The sequence below is a fragment of the Octopus bimaculoides genome, chromosome 16, assembly GCF_046866305.1.
Source record: "Octopus bimaculoides isolate indiv1 chromosome 16, ASM4686630v1, whole genome shotgun sequence".
NCBI lineage: Eukaryota > Metazoa > Mollusca > Cephalopoda > Octopoda > Octopodidae > Octopus > Octopus bimaculoides.
Genome location: NC_142943.1, coordinates 6,168,750 through 6,188,309, shown reverse-complemented (window position 1 = coordinate 6,188,309; position 19,560 = coordinate 6,168,750). Strand labels below are relative to the sequence as shown.

General features: G+C 38.3%; 1 protein-coding gene across 2 annotated transcripts in view; it reads left to right on the top strand.

Moving 5' to 3' along the window:
* The window catches only part of LOC106869971 (WW domain-containing oxidoreductase), a 271,602-nt gene extending 254,268 nt beyond the window's left edge, over nucleotides 1-17,334 (top strand). The window contains exons 5-8 of one of the 2 annotated variants that reach the window (XM_014915918.3): nucleotides 1,080-1,275; nucleotides 2,209-2,394; nucleotides 5,066-5,324; nucleotides 15,161-17,334. In XM_014915918.3, coding sequence (XP_014771404.1) covers nucleotides 1,080-1,275; nucleotides 2,209-2,394; nucleotides 5,066-5,324; nucleotides 15,161-15,343 — 824 coding nt within the window. In that variant the 3' untranslated portion in view covers nucleotides 15,344-17,334. The remainder of the gene's footprint in view (nucleotides 1-1,079; nucleotides 1,276-2,208; nucleotides 2,395-5,065; nucleotides 5,325-15,160) is intronic. The other variant, XM_089364046.1, reaches the window with a different exon arrangement.
* The last annotated feature ends 2,226 nt before the right edge of the window (nucleotides 17,335-19,560 follow it).

The following is a 19,560-nucleotide window of genomic DNA, read 5'->3' as shown; positions in this document are numbered from 1 at the left end:
CCTATCAAACCTTCCAACCCATGCCAGCATGTGAAGCAAACATTAAATGATTATGATTGTGATAATTTTATATATAGTGACTGTGTGATAAGCAGCTTGCTTACCAACCACATGGTTCTGGGTTCAGTCCCACTGTGTGGCTCTTTGGGCAAGTGTCTTCTACTATAACCTTGGGCTAACCATGTGACATACCAGTTAAAACAGTCTTTTGCATTTATTTTGGTTTGGCTCAGGTTCGGTCTTATTCCTGGTAAGAATTGTGTGGATAGCAAGTTACTACCTGTAACCTTAGATATCCTCAAGTTTTCAGCAGTCTTTGAAGTGCTTAGGATCCTCCTGATAACCCTTGCTGTTCCTAACAGATAAACTTTCTGTAGCAGCTCTACCAAGCATCTTGTTTCAATTTCCTTCAGCCATTTGTCTATATCTTGGCTTACTGTTCCCAATGCACTAATAACTATAGCAACGACCTTTACTGTTCGCATGTTCCAAATTTTTCCTATTTCAAATTTTAAGGGATTGTATTTTTTTTTGCTTTTCTTCCTCTTTCTTTACGATTCTGGAATCAAGCAGGCATGATGGATCAATAAATAAACAACTTTGCTTTCCCAATATATATAATTATTATGTCTGGTCTAACATTTTCTAACTTCTTGTCTGTTTGAATAGGAAAGTCCCGCAAAATCTTACATTTCTCTGACTCCAGTATTCTTTCAACTCGATGATTGTACCATGTGTTTTCAGCTTCAAATCCACATTTCTGGTAGAGTTTCCAGTGTAAAACTTTTACAACCTAGTCATGTCTCCATTTCTTATATTCTTCCTGTGCCAACTTGGGGCATTCTTCTACAATGTGTGCCACTGTCTCATTCCAAGTTCCACAGGCTCTACATTTTTCTGACACATTCTCTCCACATATATTTTTACTCAAGTTGTTTGTTTTTATTGCTTGATCTTGGGCTGCTACAACTAGGCTCTCTGTTTCTTTTTTCAATTGCCCCTGCATTTATTATTATTATTATGATTATTATTATGATTATTACTATTATTATGTTTTTTTTGTTTGCATATTTTTTCAGGTTTTGAAACAGCACGTTCTCTGGCTTTACATGGTGCCTTCGTAATATTAGCTTGCCGCGACGTGAAGTCTGCTAATGAAGCAAGTCAGAAGATCCTTGACGAGAGGCCAATAGCCAAAGTCGAAGTGATGCCTTTAGACCTGGCATCTTTGAAAAGTGTTCGATATTTTTCTGAAACCTACAAGTGTCGGAAATGGTAAATTTTGGCATCATTACACAATTTCCAGTGTCATGTTATACTTGTTGTTGTTGTTGTTTTTGTCATAGTTCTTGTTGTTATGGTTATTGTTGCTTTTATTATTTTATACTGTTGTTATATTTGTTGTTGTTTGGCCTCTGATCACCTCTGATTCATTTGACCTATGATCAAAGACTTTCTAGCCATGCCCCTCTTGTCTTTAATCTAGTTCCAATTAAGAAATTGATTTTACCACCATTTATTGACTGACATGCACCACCTTTAGTCGAACAAATCGACCCCAGGACTTATTCTTTGTAAGCCTAGTACTTATTCTATCGATCTTGTTTGCCGAACCGCTAAGTTACGGGGACATAAACACACCAGTATCGATTGTTAAGCGATGTTGGGGGGGGGGGGGACAAACACACACACACACACACACACACACACACACACACACACACACGATGGGCTTCTTTCAGTTTCTGCCTATCAAATTCACTCACAAGGCTTTGGTCAGCCCAATGCTATATTAGAAGACACTTATTTCTTTATTGCCCACAAGGAGCTAAACACAGAGGGGACAAACAAGGACAGACAAAGGGATTAAGTCGATTACATCGACCCCAGTGCCTAACTGGAACTTAATTTATCGACCTGGAAAGGATGAAAGGCAAAGTCGACCTCGGCGGAATTTGAACTCAGAACGCAAAGACATGAAATAATGCTAAGCATTTCGCCCGGCGTGCTAACGTCTCTGCCAGCTCACCACCTTTATTAGAAGACACTTGCTCATGGTGCCAAGCAGTGGGACTGAACCCAGAACCATGTGATTGGGAAGCAAGCTTCTTACCACACAGCCACGCCTGCAAAGTGTTATATATGCATGTATATAGCTGCACAGGTGAATGAAGAAAATGATTTTTTTCTCTTTGCTTTCTTTCATAGGCCCCTACACATTTTGATCCTGAATGCTGGTGTGTTCGGACTACCACATGTTCTTACGGAAGATAACATTGAAACCACATTCCAAGTAAATCACTTAGCACACTTCTACCTGACGCTGTTGTTGAAAGATGTTCTGATTAGTTCGAAACCTGCCAGAGTTGTCGTAGTATCTTCTGAGTCACACAGGTAAGTCACCTCCATCTTGAAACAATATAAAATAAATAAATATGCAAATAGATATATGCATAAATAAACCGAACAAACTTGGTTTCCTTCCAGGTATGTTTAATTAGACATAAAGTCTTCAACAAGTAATGTTAAGTAATTAGCCTTAAGTCTCTAAACTTGACGAACGCCTCAGTCTCGTAAAAGGCACTTAACTGTGAACTTGCTTGAAAAGTATCACCTTATCTAATTGAGAAACTCGTTATCATGATTAAAGACGGAGTAGCTCTCAGATTGATAATGCAAAGCTGGGGAGTTTCTGATATGACAAAACAACTTCGAAATACCTGAAGGGCATTTTTTATTTATTTATTTATTTATTTTATTTTTTAAATTTTATTTATTTATTTTTTCTTTTACTGCATTCAGCCTTTTGCTTAAATTTATTTCTTGTGCAATGCATTATTATTACTTTTGGTGATTTCAGGGTGACTAGGTAGATAAATCTTAGTACATTTTAACTGGAGATTGTGAGTTCAATCCCATCCGCTGTCAGTGTTCTTTGGCATTTTTAACCAAGATATAGATGCGACCATGGCTGTGTGGTTAAGAAGCTTACTTTGTAACCATGTCGCTTTGGGTTCAATCCCACTCTGCAGGACCTTGGGCGAGTGTCTTTTATTATAGCCCCTGGGCTATAATAGAATGAAACCGTTTGGTAAAGAATTAGGGAAAAATAATGCCAAGCATTTCTCCTGGTGCTTTAATGATTCTTCCCACTAATAATAATAATAATAATAATAATAATAATAATAATCCTTTCTGCTATAGGCACAAGGCCTGAAATTTTGCGGGGAGGGAGCTAGTCAATTACATTGACTCCAGTGTATAACTGGTACTTATTACATTGACTCTGAAAGGATGGAAGACAAAGTCAACCTCAGTGGAATTTGACCTCAGAACGTAGAGACAGACAAAATACCGCTAAGCATTTTGCCCGGCACAGCAACGATTCTACTAAATAATAATAATAATAATAATAACAACAACAACAACAACAGTAACTATCTACAATTTATTTTATTGGATTTTATTATATAATAATAATAATAATAATAATAATAATAATGATAATAATACTGAGAAGAAGGAGGAGGAGAGAAATATAAGCATCAACAACAATAGTAATAAAAAATTAAGGAAATAAAAACAGACAAAAACAAAAAGAATTTAAAAACAATAAAAATGTAAAAACATGGAAAGTAATATTGTCAAAGAGCAAAAAAAGGCACCAAAATTTAAACAGGAAAAAGCTATGCTTCTAATCCTGTTGACAGTTAAACCTCAAAGACTAAAGTCTCACCGTTCTTGAGTTGCCAATATCTTGATGTGTTGTCTATAAGTAAGTAACAGTACCCTGGACACTGGAGCTGTTTATGAAATAAAGGGCCGTTTGTTTATTGCACAGGAGACGGAGGGAAGGAAAACAACATCAAAAAAAAAAAAAAAAATAGCTTTCATTTAAATTAAAAAAAAAAACAGAAAGAAATTCACAATAATAATAATAATAATAATAATAATAATAAAAACACAAAACATAAGGGATTTCCTGTTATCATAGTCTTAGAACCCCCACCCCCACCTTCCTCCTGTATATTTCTCTTACCCTCTCTCTCTCTCGTCTTTCTTTGTCCCCTCCTCCTCCTCGTACGTTCTCCCTCCTTCTCTGTCTTTCTTTTATAAGCTCTGTTTTGTTATCTCCCTTTTTGTTTATAATGTTGTCTCTCACTTCTCTCCCTGTTTTCCTTTCTTTTCTCTCTTTCATCTTCATCTTCCTTGTTTGTTTTCTTTCTCCTTCCTTCCTTTTCTCTTCTCTCCCTCCCTCTTTCTCTCTTGTTTTTACCCCTCCTCCCCATTTACCATCTAATAATACTGCTTTCCCTTTTTAACTATTTTTCATCTTCTCTTTTCTCCTCCTTTCCCTCTCCCTATTAATTCAGTAAGACAATGAGAGAGAGAGAGAGAGAGAGAGAGGGTGAGACATACAGAGAGAGAGACATACACAGAGAGAGAGAGAAAGAGAGAGAAAAATCAGAGAGAAAGAGAGAGAAAAAGAGAGACACATATAGAGAGATAGAGAGAAAGAGGGAGACATACAGAGAGAGAGAGAGAAAGAGAGAGACATATATATAGAGAGACAGATAGAAAGAGAGACACATACAGAGAGAGTGAGAGTGAGAATCGTTAGCATGCTGGACGAAATGCTTCTGAGTTCAAATATCGCTAAGGTCAACTTTGCCTTTCATCCTTATGGGGTCGATAAACTAAGTACTAGCTGCGTACTGGAGTTGATCTAATCGACTGGCCCCCTCCCCCCAAATTACAGGCCTTGTGCCTATAATAGAAAAGATTATTATTATCGTTATTATTATTATTATTATTGTTATTATTATTATTATTATTATTATTATTAATATTATGTGACACAATAACTACAATATAAAATACTTATCCATGAGATCACACATGATATCCATGATATCACACATGATATCCATGATATCACACATGATATCCATGATATCACACAGTATGATTTAACCCAGAACCATGTGGTTGCAAGGCATACGTCTTCGCCATTCACCTGTGCCCTATATCTTTAATATTTACGATATCCTTTCTTTCTTTTCAGATTTGCTTCTTTGACCACAGAAAACATCAACGAAGACGAACTTTCTCCGCCACAGAGTCACTACTCTCATATGAAGGCCTACAATAACTCGAAACTCTGTAATGTCCTCTTTTCTAATGAGCTCAACCGACGCCTCTTGCCACTAGGTGTCACTACCAATACCTTACATCCTGGAAATATGATGAGTTCTCAATTAGCAAGGAATTGGTGGTTCTATAAATTGCTTTTTACCTTTGTCAGACCATTTACAAAAAGCATGGTAAGTTCCGTTTTGTTATTATTAGCAATTTAGCATTTAAGTCAGTCATATCCAACCAAAATATTTCTTCTTGTTTTATGTTTAGACTGGCCAGGTCAGGCCTCTCACACCAACCCAATGATTTCATTCTAAAAATTAAGTTTCCTCGTCAAAATCTCAAAGCTATATGAAAATGTATGATGAATTCAAAACAATGTGAACAAACCTTACAGTTCTTTACATTCTGAGCTCAAATCCTGCTGGGGTCAACTTTGCCTTCCATTCTTTTAGGGTTGAAAATATAAGTTGAGCACTAAGGGGTCAGCATAAATGACTTCGCCTCCTCTAAAATTACTGGCCTTGTGCCTATATTAGAAAAAAATATTTTATTTGGGTTTTTAGAATTGACCTTAGGGTGGTGAAGAAGTTACCTGGGCATGATATGATAAGCGGGGGCAGCATTGTAAAATCGATAAGTGCTTCATTGACTGTCAGCACTGAGAGCAGGTCCCTTTCATGTTCCTCGAGGTTTATGATAATATGATATATATCTGTAGCGTATGCATTTATTAAGCTTATACATGAAGTCTGGGTCTTCACTTGTGTCACGACGACCCAATATGATTACAAGACTAAACACCACACCCAACTGCCACCCACGACCTCCACCAGCACCAGCACCACCATCACTGCCACCACCATTTATATTTTCAGGATAAATCTGAAGAACACATGTGGTACATGTTTGAAGCCATGTGTAAACCTTGGAGAAAAATTAGTCATAAAGAACGGATGTACAATCTTCCAGAATGTTCTTGAAGATATATTTTTTTTTAATACTTTTTTTTAAACAATTACAAAATCTTGTTGCGACACCCCCTCCCCCCCACAAAATGTTAGTGTTAGATTATCAAGTGTAAAGGAATGTCTATAACCTGATAGTAGAAAGTCTTGGTAGCGTCTGGAATATTATTGTTGGGTATAGGAATATCTGTGACATTTAAGATGAATCTCAGGTGTCAGCCCTGAACTAAACACTTGTGAAACACGGATACACACATGACCTTTCGAAATGTCCTTGATAAGGGCTTGATGTCATCTTTAATTTAAACAAAACTCTGTCAACAACAAAAGAATGTGTTGACTGTCAACTTTATTGTAAACATTCCAATTTATAACCATAACATACAACTTTACTGAAGTTCAGGGTCGCCACTGGTTTCAGCTTTTGATGACGAGTGATGGGGAGAGAGAAAGGGAGTTCTGTTTGAGTAAGATTTTCTCAGGCATTACTCAGGACCTTTGTAGGTTTTCCCAGTCCCCAGTCTTGTGAAGTCAGAGTGATTGAGGCTTGGAGAGAAGGCCTTCATTGAACTGTGACATTAAAAGGAAGGGTTTAAACAGGTGTTTAATGTGGATGTTAATGTGCCTGGTACCTACAAGGAGGGGCTGTCAGGGAGTTGTGTTCCCCAAAGGGAAAGATTTGAGCAGATATTTACTAAGATCATTGGGATTGGTACCTGCAGGGAGGGTCTTCTAGAGAGCTTTCCAAAGGGAAGGTTTTGATCAAATATTTAGAGGGGTCAATTATGTCAGCTGCTCTAAATATTTGACTCTGCCGGGGAAGGGTCTTCCAGAGAATTGTGTTTCTGAAGGGGAGGATTTAAGCAGATGTTTATTAAAATCAATGCCATGTTTGCCTGCAAAAAGGGTCTTCCAGGGAGCTGTATTTCTGAAGGAGAAGAAGGGCTGAGCAAATGTTTAGCAAGTCCAATGTGGTTGACAACTAGAAGGATGATGCGTATTCTAGAGAATTATATTTCTGAAAAGGATTTTGTGCAAATACTTGGGGCAGAAGTTTCATTAATTTCAATTATATCTTATTGGTTTAAATATCGGAGGAAGGGCAGTACCTTTTGAACCTTTTCAGAACCTCCAAGACAGGTGGGAGAGAAGAAGGAAGTTAATCCCATGTTAGATACATAACCAGAGGGTTCCAACAGAGTCGACTCTGCTAAAGTGCAACAATGATTTCTATTACAGTACTTCCCACATACCTAGGCCATTGCTGCTGTTAGACACACAGACATCCTAGAAAACCTTACACTACTGCCCACATCATCATCATTTAACATCTCTTTTCCATATTTAATAATAATAACCCTTTCTACTATAGGCAGAAGGCCTGAAATTTGGGAGTAGAGGGGTAAGTCAATTACATCGACCCCAGTGCTCAACTGGAACTTATTTTATAGACCTCGGGAGGATGAAGGGTAGAGCTGACCCTGGTGAGATTTGAACTCAGAATGCAAAGCTGGAAGGAATACTGTCAAGCCTTTTGTTTGGCATGCTAACAATTCTGCCAGCTCTCCACCTCAATAATAATTCTTTCTACTAAGGGTTGGGTTCGAAATTCCACCAGAACACCTGATGAAGGCTGGAGAGTACATCAGCTGAAACGTTGTGGTAACAACAAACAAGATGAGGACATCTATCCATCCATCGTAAATGTTGTAAATAATTCCTCATCCCCCAAAATATAGAATCATATTAACCCCAAATGTATATACAGCTAAGTTGACCATTGCAGTATTTGAACCCAAAATGTAAAGAACTGCAAGAAATACTACCAGACATTTTATTAGATGCTCTACTGATTCTGTCTCAGTTTCTGTCAGTCGTTATCATTACAAGTTAAATTGATTTTTTTCTATTTTTGTTTCTTTTATTCATCTATTTTTACATTCCTTCCTGGATTAACATAAGCTTAATATTTCACATGTGTTTTGTAATTAGAACTTCTTGTTTGGATCAGTCAGTTAGTCACAAGATTGATGACTCTAGTTAGCATTATAAATCTTTAATCACATTCATACCTTTGACTCTGTCACGTTACTCTCATTCAATTCTATGTCAGTTACTGCAGTGCTGTGTGTGTGTGTATATATATATATATATATATATATATATTATTTTGTTTAAAAGAGTTCCAACACTGTCTGTTTTTTATGTTTTATTTATATTCCTGCAGAACCAATGTGGGGTATAGAATATGGAATATACAATATATAATATAATATACAATATATAATATAAAATAAAATAAAATAAAAATGGATGGCACCATGAAAGAAAGTATTGAATGTAGATGAAATATTGAGTGTTCAATATAAAGGATCAAATATATAAATATATAAAGGCGACTCGAGTTTCAGGGCTATTTCCCTTCGTCATGGCCGGTACTGGTGCTGGTGGAGGTTGTGGGTGGCAGTTGGGTGTGGTGTTTAGTCTTGTAATCATATTGGGTCGTCGTGACACAAGTGAAGACCCAGACTTCATGTATAAGCTAAATAAATGCATACGCTACAGATATATATATATATATATATATATATATATATATATATACACACAGCGTTAAACTAATACATCTGTTTGTTGTTTACATACCCGTCTTTGTCTTTTTGTAAATTCTCACTATATATATACACACACACATACGCACATGAGGGAGTGCTGAAAAGTTCCTGGCTTTAAGGGTATTGTGAAGGGCCTGCCTGAAGGCCCAACCTTCTGAGTTCTTTTTCAGGGCTTAGAAAAACTGAAGGACTGCTCCATTAAGTGTGCGAACTTGAGAGGGGAATATGTTGATTAAAATCATAATTAACTGACCCTCCTGTATTGGCATTGGCCACACTCGAATGGTGCTTTTTACGTGCCACCAGCATGGGTACCAGTCAGGTTGCACTAGCATCAGCCACGACAATGATTTCACTTAACTCAGTAATTCTTCTCAAGCATAGCATATTGCCTGACAATTGAAGGGTACTTTTAAACGAGTCAGTTATGCAACACTGACGTCAGCCACATCATTGAAAAACCACCCATTACACCCTGTAACAGGTATACTTGAGGGTACATCCTGACACATTTTTGCTGCCATCCTGTTTCCTTTCCAACAGACGTAAAGCTGTGTATCCCCTTACAGTAAGATTCCTGATTCTGTCCCTCTTTCATAGTTTAGCCTCCTTCTGTTCTACTCCCTCCTCAGTTGGGTCTTGTGAGGTACTTGGTGACCTCACTGATGCCAGTGCCTTGTGAAAAGCTATCAGTACACTCTGTAAAGTAGCTCGTCTAAAGGTCATCCAACCATTGAAACCATTCCAAAATAGGTGTTGGAGCTTGGTGCAGTCCTCTGGCTTGCCAGCACCTGTCTTCTCAAACTGTCCAACCCATGCCAGCATAGAAAAATGGACATTAAATGATAATTATATGCATGCACATGCACACACTTATACATGCATGTACACGTACACATACACACACACACGACAGCCAAAGTAACAGCTACTTATGCTCAATGAATTAAATCAACAGATTAAATAACCTTATTAAATTGCAGGAAATAAACTTAACGACGTCTTTTAATTAATCTTGTTCTACTAAAAACACTAAAGAAAATAACAATGTAAAAACAAAACAAAAAAACAGTTCAAATATAATTTTAGAAAATAATCAGCAAGACATGTTTATTATAATAAGCTTATTTAGGATTAGTATCAAATGTTAATTGGCACTAACTGTAAAGCCTGTCATTAAATATATTTAATTATAAAATCAATCACTTCATTGCAATTAGTAAGTAGTACTCTTAAGGTTTTACTAATTACCCTGAGAAAGGCTGTGGGCTGGCCGAAGCATTAACGAATCAGGGAAAATGCTTGGCATCATTTCTTCTGTTTTTTTTTATGCTTTGGGTTCAAATTCTGCCAAAGTTGACTTTATTTTATTAACCCCAGATGGACAGAAAACGAAGTACCAGTCATGTGCTGGGGTTGTTCTAATTGACTTTCGTCTCCCCTCAAAATTGCTGGCCTGGTGCCAACATTGAAAACCAGAAATTACCTTTAGAATCAGTTGACTGTCATAGTTATTATAGGTGCAGATGTAGCTGTGTGGTAAAGAAGTTTGCTTCTCCAACCATATGGTCCTGGGTTCAGTCCTGCTGCATGACACCAAGGGCAAATGTCTTCTATTATAGCTTTGGGCTAACCGATGTCTTGTGAATGGATTTGGTAGACGGAAACTGAAAGAAGCCTGTTGTGTCCTCTTCCTCCACAATTGGTGTTGGTATTCCTTTATCCTTCTACTTGTTTCAGTCATTTGACTGCGGCCATGCTGGAGCACCGCCTTTAGTCGAGCAAATCGACCCCAGGACTTATTCTTTGTAAGCCTATTACTTATTCTATTGCTGCCTTTTGCTGAACCGCTAGGTTATGGGGATGTAAATACACCAACATCGGTTGCCATGCGATGTTAGGGGGACATATGCAGACACACACAAACAAATATATACATATATACATACGATGGGCTTCTCTCTGTTTCCACCTACCAAATCCACTCACAAGGCTTTGGTCGGCCCGAGGCTACAGTAGAAGACACTTTCCCGAGGTACCACACAGTGGGACTGAACCCGGAACCATGTGGTTGGGAAGCAAGCTTCTTACCACACAGCCACTCCTGTTTACATTCCTGTAACATAGTGGTTCAGCAATAGAGACTGATAGAATAAGTACTGGGGGGGTGGTGATTCATTCAATCAAAATATCTTCATGGGGGTGCTCCAGCATGGCTGCAGTCAAATGACTAGAAGTAATATAAGATAAATGATTTTCCTTTTTCAAATAAGGAACGGGACGATAAATGTGTTATATTTTCCTTAAGGGGTTTGAAATATAATTTTTAATTTAAAACTATTAATTGTAATCTAATCCTTAGTTTCTGAAAATGTACTTTGAATCTGGTTCAAGAAGGAAACCCTTAAAAATTTATTTAGAGATTTTCCTTTATTTTCTTATTAATATGGGAATTTACAGAATGTGGAATGCCATGTTTGGTAATCAAAGACTTTTACTCCAGTTAATATGCCACACAAGATGTTCCTGTTTGCCGACATTTATTGACAACATATTGGCAGTAACATAGTGTGTGCTCTATCTGGTAAGCCACACTCCATACACATTGACAGTCACACATCGCGTACGCACATGTACACACACATGCACCTTTCTATTTTGTACATTCCCTTTCTTTTCCTCGTACACAGATTTTGGGAAAACATTGGCTTCATTTAATCCATCATCGACAAACTCACCACAGTGCTAAAATAACAGCCTAAGGATCTTGAAACGCTTTTCCAAATGATCTAAATGTTTTTCTCCTGCTGAAACCAGCAGAATAAACAACATTTGGTTGATCCATGTGGAGGTATTTCAAGATTTGGAAGAGGGTAACGACATACGCATGAAGCATAGCATGGATGTAGGGGAGTTAGAAGAAACCTGCTTCCCTTAGGAGGTATTTCAATAAGGTTGAGGATGTAGAGTAGATAAAACTGCATTGCACCATTAACTTACAAGAGATAGGAAACATATGATAAAATTTTATGTGTTCCTAGGGTAATTTTTTCTTTGAGTCGAAATAATTATAAAAAAAATCTGAATTTTATATTAATTTTTATTTTCAAATATATTTTGAACATTTCTTTATCACATCAAGTTTTTTTTTTTTTTATGAGGCATGTAATTTAATTTCCAAAGACCCAAATAATTACACATTTATTAAAATACCATTTAAAATACAGATCTGAAATTAAAAACAGTGGCTTGGTTTGGATTGCTGCTGTAATTTACGTCAGACATTCTAGTGCTCCTGTTGCCTTGGTAACACTTTTCCATGGTACAAATACTCTGATGAATATGCTGACCTTGTTTCTTCTTTACGATACCCAGTTTTCCAGGGGTAAAAAGGTTCAAGAATGCAAGCAATGTACCCTTAATGATATATTGCACCCCTATTGCTTAGTAAAACTTATAAAAGTCACCAACTGTTTCAGAATACTTTTCATGTCTTGTAATTTTACCAAAAGTTCTCTCAGATTCTCTTGAAACTTTATCATAGAATTTTCTCAACTTTATTCAACTCACCTTCAAGCCTTTCATCTCTTAACAATTTTTTGATCTGACATGGAGTACAAAAAGTTGTGTGTAGCCATCAATTTCTATAAATATCAAAATTGCTGACAGTACCACCTGATTGGCACTCGTGCCAGTAGAACGTTAAAAGCACATCCGAGCGTGATCGTTGCCAGGGCCACAGATTGGCTCCCGTGCTGGTGGCATGTGAAAAGCACCATTCGAGCATGGTCATTGCCAGCATCGCTTTACCGGCACATGTGCCGGTGCCACATGTGCCGGTGCCACGTGAAAAACAACATTCGAGCGTGGTCGTTGCCAGTGCTGCCGGACTGGCTCCCATGCAGGTAGCACATAAAAAACATCTTTTGAGTGTGGTCATTGCCAGAACCGCCTGACTGGCCCTCATGCCGGTGGCACGTAAAAGCACCCACTACACTCTCAGAGTGGTTGGCGTTAGGAAGGGCATCCAGCTGTAGAAACTCTGCCAAATCAGACTGGAGCCTGGTGCAGCTTTCTGGCTCACCAGTCCTCAGTCAAACCGTCCAACTCATGGCAGCATAGAAAGTGGATGTAAAACGATAATGATGATGATAAAATTAAATTCAATATAAATTAAAGCCAATTGTATAGTTCAAATTAAATTGAAGACCTGAAAAACAAGAAAGAAATCAAATCTATCGCAGTTTCTGTTGTGTAGTTTCTGTTCCGTTGAAGATATCTGGATTTGAAACTGGTATACATTTTCATTCTGTGGGTGGGTACCCCACGTCAAAATGAATATATTTTTTTTGTGTGTATGTGGTGGGGTATCACAGGGCCTGAAACTAGTGAACTTTTTACTTTGAGGGTTGGTACCCTAATGTGAAGCTTGTGTATTTTCATACCCCCGGATTTGAAATGAGTATAGTTTGTATTGTCTAAGTGAGTAGCTGAATCTGAAACTGGCGTAGTTTTACTTGTGTGAGCGGATGGGTACCTCAGAATTTGAAACCGGTACACCTTCATTCAAAGCTGCTGTAATTTCTATTCTGTAAATACAGATTTCCTTTAGAGTAGAAGCAGATTTCAAAACAAAGAGAAAGCATCAAAAAATTGCCCTAAATCTCACAACCTATCTCTCATCATTTCTTCTTCCCTGAGTACCACCGCTGTAATTTGAACTGTCTTCTAGCTCTCACTGATGTCTCATTAAAACAGATCTTGTCACTTCCTCAGTTCTTTGCCCTCGCCCTAGTCTTTCCTCTACATCTCTCTCCCTCCCTCATCCTTTCCACACCTACCCCCAAAACACACTTGAAGAAGCCCCTATCCAATTCAATACTTTCACACAGAATATTGTGTCATTTGTTGTTTTACAGTTTCTCATTTCATCTCCACCACCTCCGTTGCTACACACGCTCTGTGATTATCATCTTTATGGTACCCTGTCTATTTATCTCTCTCTGTCTGTCTCTCTCTCCCACCTGCCCAATCTCTTTCTCTTGAACCTCACTAGTGTCACTTTGCTATCATATAACCATCTGCTCCCTGTTATGTCAACAATATGTTACCTACTTACCGTCATCACTATCACAACCAGCACCACCACCATCCTCATCACTAAATTAATCATTGCTCTCATCACCGTCAACATCACTATCATCATCACTGCTATCATCACCATTGTCAACATCGTCACCACCGTCACCACCACAGCAGCAGTGGAGTGACTGCAGTGGTCCAGCTCCCAAACGGCAGATAATTTCACCTCTCTACATTCTGAGTTCAAATTCTACCTGAGCCAAAATTGCTTTCCTCTCCTCAATGGTTGATGAAATAAATTCTTGCCAATGTAAGAGAACTTAATTCACTTCCCTATGTGCCCCCTCCTCCATTGCAGATAAATTGATTGATCTAAAGTTAAAAATTATTATTATTACCGTTATTAACAATGGTCAACTGGCAGAATCGTTGGTGCACCAGGCATAATGCTTGACAGTGTTATGTCCATTTTTTACGTTCTCGGTCCAGATTGACCGAAGGTTGACTTTGCTTTCCATCCTATTGGGGTTGATAAAATAAAGTACTAGCTGAGCTTTCGGGCTTGATAAAATAAGTACCAGTTGAGCACTGGAGTTGATGTAATCGGTTTAGCCTCCTTCCCTGAAATTTCAGGCCTTGTACCAAAATTTTTATTATTACTACCATTGCCTTAACGAAGGCAGCTGTATTGTTTTCAGTCATGTTTGTTTGTCCGTGGACAAGATGTCTCAACAATCACTGGATGGATTCGGATGAAACTTTCAGGGTTGTTTGGCCTCATGACTGGCACAAACTGATTAGATTTTGGAATCAATTCAATACTGGACAAGGATTCTGGATTATTTTTCCTGTTTTTTTACTTAATTTTTGAGAATGGTTGGATTAATTTTTAGTATTCTCGTTTGTGAAAACAGTCGTGTTTATTTCAGATATTTTCATTTTAAAAATCATCTCTGGCTAATCATTGAGAAGATGTTGGTGTTGCTGTAGCAGAGGTTTGCACTCTCTGAGTGCTCTTTTGATTATTATTATTATTATTAAGGTGGTGAGCTGGGACTGTTGTATGCACGGGGCAGCTTCACTAGGTAGGGCTGTCTTGTGCTTGTGTTTCTCAGGTGTCAGGGTTTGTCTCAAAGCTCTCCAGTAATGCCTTAAATGTGTTCTTGCCTTCCACCAGTTCACTATAAAACAACCTTTTGGTGGGGGGATTGTGTGTCAGGGACTAATCAACACTGCTTGGTCAAAGTTGGCCTCAACTTGAATAGCAACAGTAACTCCAACAAGAACATACTGCTTACTTCCTGCCATGTGTATTCTCCTAGAAATCAACTGGTTCTTTCTGTTTTCTTCTTCCAGCAACAAGGATGTGCCACAACTCTATATTGTGCCGCTGTGCCAGAACTACAAGGAATTGGTGGAATGTATTTCAACAATTGTTGTCGATGTCAGCCTTCAGAAAAATCAGGAGATGTTAAACTTATCAAGAAATTGTGGGAAATTAGTGTTAAGATGCTCAATGATCGCTCATTTACTTGTTAATTAACAGGTTTCTTTTCATCAATGATTATGGGTATCAGGTCATTTTGTTTAACTGATAACAGGTTTGTAGTAGTCTTATGCTAAATTATATATAGACATACAACATATTAACACAATGTAAGTAACTTTGAGATACACACATACACACACACGCATTTGGTGTGGCTCGTGAGTAAAGGTGTGGATGAAGTGTGAAGGGGGATTGTGAACAAGGTTGTCTTGGGTGTTCAAGACACATCACGGTGTAGGGAAGATTTTTTTTATTCTATTTTTTTTATTTTTCAAGGATGTAAAAAAAAAAAAAAAAAAACTTGACAATAGTTGCAGAAAAAGATTGAAACCTCTATCTTCATACAAGGTTATTAATTAAATTGCCAACACCTTTACCCATTAGGCCACCAAAGCAGCAACTACAAAAATAGCTTAAAAATGAGATATATAAATCTATTTTCGTTATTGATTTGATGCTGTGGTAGATTTAATTATCTCATTTTCCACAGAAATTAATGGGGTACACAATGGACTTGTAAGGGTGCAGATAAATAGTGTGATAGGACATCCTGCATAATCTGGTCCCTGGGTTCAAGTCAGACCAGGGTGTGAGTAAGATTCTTACATATAAATTTTTTGTTCAACAAGAGTTTATAAAAAAAAAAAACATTGTAACAGTAGATATAAGTAGAGATTGAAACCTCTATCATCTTAAATCGTTATTGATGTTAATTATCAACACCTTTATCCAAAAGGTCATCTCAGCAACAACAAGGACAAGCTTACAATACAATCAAAGGTGGTTGAACATGAGGAGGTAAAAACTTTTATATCCATGAACTTTTAAAAAAACTATTATATTCATAGACCTATTACAGAAAATTAAACCTCCTTGTACTCCAATAACTTTTATTGTATTTTACCTGTTTTTTTTTTTAATTTCATTTTCTTTGTTTACTTTTTCTAACCTCTCCTAACAGTGTTATCCTGTTATCTTACTGTACTGTAATCATATTGCCTGAGGTACATAAACATTATATTTATATATATATATATATATATATATCATGCGTCTCAAATCAGAAGATTGGACAAATTTTGATATATAATTATCTCGCAAACAATATTTCCAGAATGTTCTGCTCTTATGCATACTTCACACAAATATGACATCTACAGACGAAATAAAAAAATACTGGAATAAGCAGATGTCCTTAAGGAGGACACAGCTTGGATTTTAACCATGCCGGCATTAATATATTTTTGCTTATAAGGCGGCGAGCTGGGCGAAATTCTTTGTCGTATTTCGTCTGTCTTTATGTTCTGAGTTCAAATTCCGCCGAGGTCGACTTTGCCTTTTCGAAGTCGATAAATTAAGTAGCAGTTGTGTACTGGGGTCGATGTAATTGACTGGCTCCCTCCCACAAAATTGTGTGCCTAGAAAATGTATATTATTCATGGCTGGGACCAAGTTTCACCTGCTGCTTACTGTTCTTATTTTCCTTTGTTTTGATCATTCTATTAGAGAAAGGCATGAACGCCACACAATCTAACCTCACCCTGTTTTTAAATTCTATCTTCCCTGAATGTGTCCTTGAGCAAGACACTTTTATACATTGCTCCAGACCACTCAGCCCTAAACGAGTACCCTGAGAACTACGTTAAGGGTACACGTATCTGTAGAGTGCTCAGTCACTTGCACGTTAATTTCACGAGCAGGCTGTTCCGTTGATCAGATCAACTGGAATCCTTGTCATCATAACCGATTGAATACCAGTTATCATTATACAGAACCTACTAAGTGTTAGGAAATGCATAAACGACTCAACTTCAATATTTACAGAAATTATTTGAACAAACAAACGATTGTCGAAACTTCATTGCATTCCCTGATCAATTTGGATTTCGTTTGATTCCATTAATTCCTTCTCCATTGATACTAAACATTCTTCTAATGATGTTAATAACGATGATGTCTCATTAAAATAATTTACATAATATCTCTGTCTTCTTGTTCTTATTGTTAGAATTGGCGTTGGTGCTATTATTATTAGGGATTTGGTTTTCAGCCTTACTATAGGAAGGGGTACCCGAAAGAAACTGGAATTTTGCAATATAATTCAATTCACCTTCAAAGTATTCTCTATTTGAATCAATAAATATATACAAATATATAGATATATAAATGTATAAATATATATAAATATAAAAATAAATATATGTAAATATATAAATAAATATATATCATCATCATCATCATCATCATCGTTTAACGTCCGCTTTCCATGCTAGCATGGGTTGGACGACTTGACTGAGGACTGGTGAAACCGGATGGCAACACCAGGCTCCAATCTGAATTTGGCAGAGTTTCTACAGCTGGATGCCCTTCCTAACACCAACCACTCGGAGAGTGTAGTAGGTGCTTTTACGTGTCACCTGCACGAAGGCCAGTCAGGCGATACTGGCAACAGCCACGCTCGAAATGGTGTCTTTTATGTGCCACCCGCACAAGCCAGTCCAGGGGCACTGGCAACGATCTCGCTCGAAATGGTGCATCTTATGTGCCACCCGCACAAGAGCCAGTCCAGGGGCACTGGCAACGATCTTACTTGGCTTGCCGGGTCTTCTCACGCACAGCACATTTCCAAAGGTCTCGGTCAGTAGTCATCGCCTCGGTGAGGCCCAATGTACGAAGGTCTTCCCTCACCTACCACTTCCACGGGTTCCCTCAACTGTTAGGGTGTGGCACTTTTTCACGCAGCTATCCTCACCACATGTCCATACCAGCGCAATCATCTCTCTTGCACACCACAACTGATGCTTCTAATGTTCAGCTTTTCTCTCAAGATACTTACACTCTGACGGGTATTCACATTGACATTACACATCCAACGGAGCATACTGGCTTCATTCCTTGCGAGCTTACGTATGTCCTCAGCAGTTACAGCCCATGTTTCACTGCCATGTGGAATGGCTGTTCGTACACATGCGTCATACAGTCTGCCTTTTACTCTGAGTGAGAGTCCCTTTGTCGCCAGCAGGGGTAAGAGCTCTCTAAACTTTGCCCAGGCTATTCTTATTCTAGCAGCTACACTTTCAGCGCACCCACCCCCACTACTAACTTGGTCGCCCAGATAGCGGAAGCTATCGACTACCTCTAGTTTTTCACCCTGGAATGAGATAGAAGTTGTTTCCTGTTTGTTTACAGTGTTTATTGCACCTGAACATCTGCCACATATAAAAACTAACTTCATAGTTAATCTGCCTTTGATATTGCTGCACCTCTTATGTGTCCATAGCTTGCACCGGGTACATCTTATAGAGTTACTACCTACTCCTTTTCTACATACTGAGCAGGGCCATCTACCTGAAGGGGTTTGTGTTTTATCTACCTTCCTACTTATTAGGATTTTGGTTTTAGCTAGGTTGACTCTAAGGCCCTTCAATTCTAGACCTTGCTTCCACACCTGAAACTTCTCCTCTAGTTCTGATAGTGACTCCGCAATTAGGGCAAGGTCATCAGCATAGAGGAGCTCCCAGGGGCAACCTGTCTTGAATTCCTCTGTGATTGCCTGGAGGACTATGATAAATAAGAGGGGGCTGAGGACAGAACCTTGGTGGACCCCTACCTCTACCCGGAATTCATTGCTGTACTCATTTCCAACCCTCACCTTACTGGCAGCATCTCTGTACATGGCTCGCACAGCTCTCACTAACCATTCTTCTATCCCAAGTTTCCTCATTGACCACCAGATAAGGGATCGGGGGACCCTGTCAAAGGCTTTCTCCATGTCAACGAAAGCCAGGTACAGAGGTTTATCCTTAGCTAGGTATTTCTCCTGCAACTGTCTCACTAGAAATAAGGCATCAGTAGTGCTTTTACCTGGCACGGACCCAAACTGCATCTCATCTAAATTGATTCGCTCCCTAATTAGTTGGGCTATGACCCTCTCTGTAACTTTCATAACCTGATCTAACAGCTTGATGCCTCTGTAATTATTTGTATCTAAAGCGTCACCTTTATCTTTGTAGCAGTTGACTATGATGCTGCTACACCAGTCATTGGGTATGACTCCTTCGTGTATCACCTGGTTCGTAATACGGGTGACTAGGCTATAGCCAACACTGCCAGATATTTTGAGCATCTCTGCAGTGATTCCTGATGGGCCGGGGGCTTTCCCGGTCTTCATACTCTTAATTGCTTTATCTACCCTGGTACTATCAAC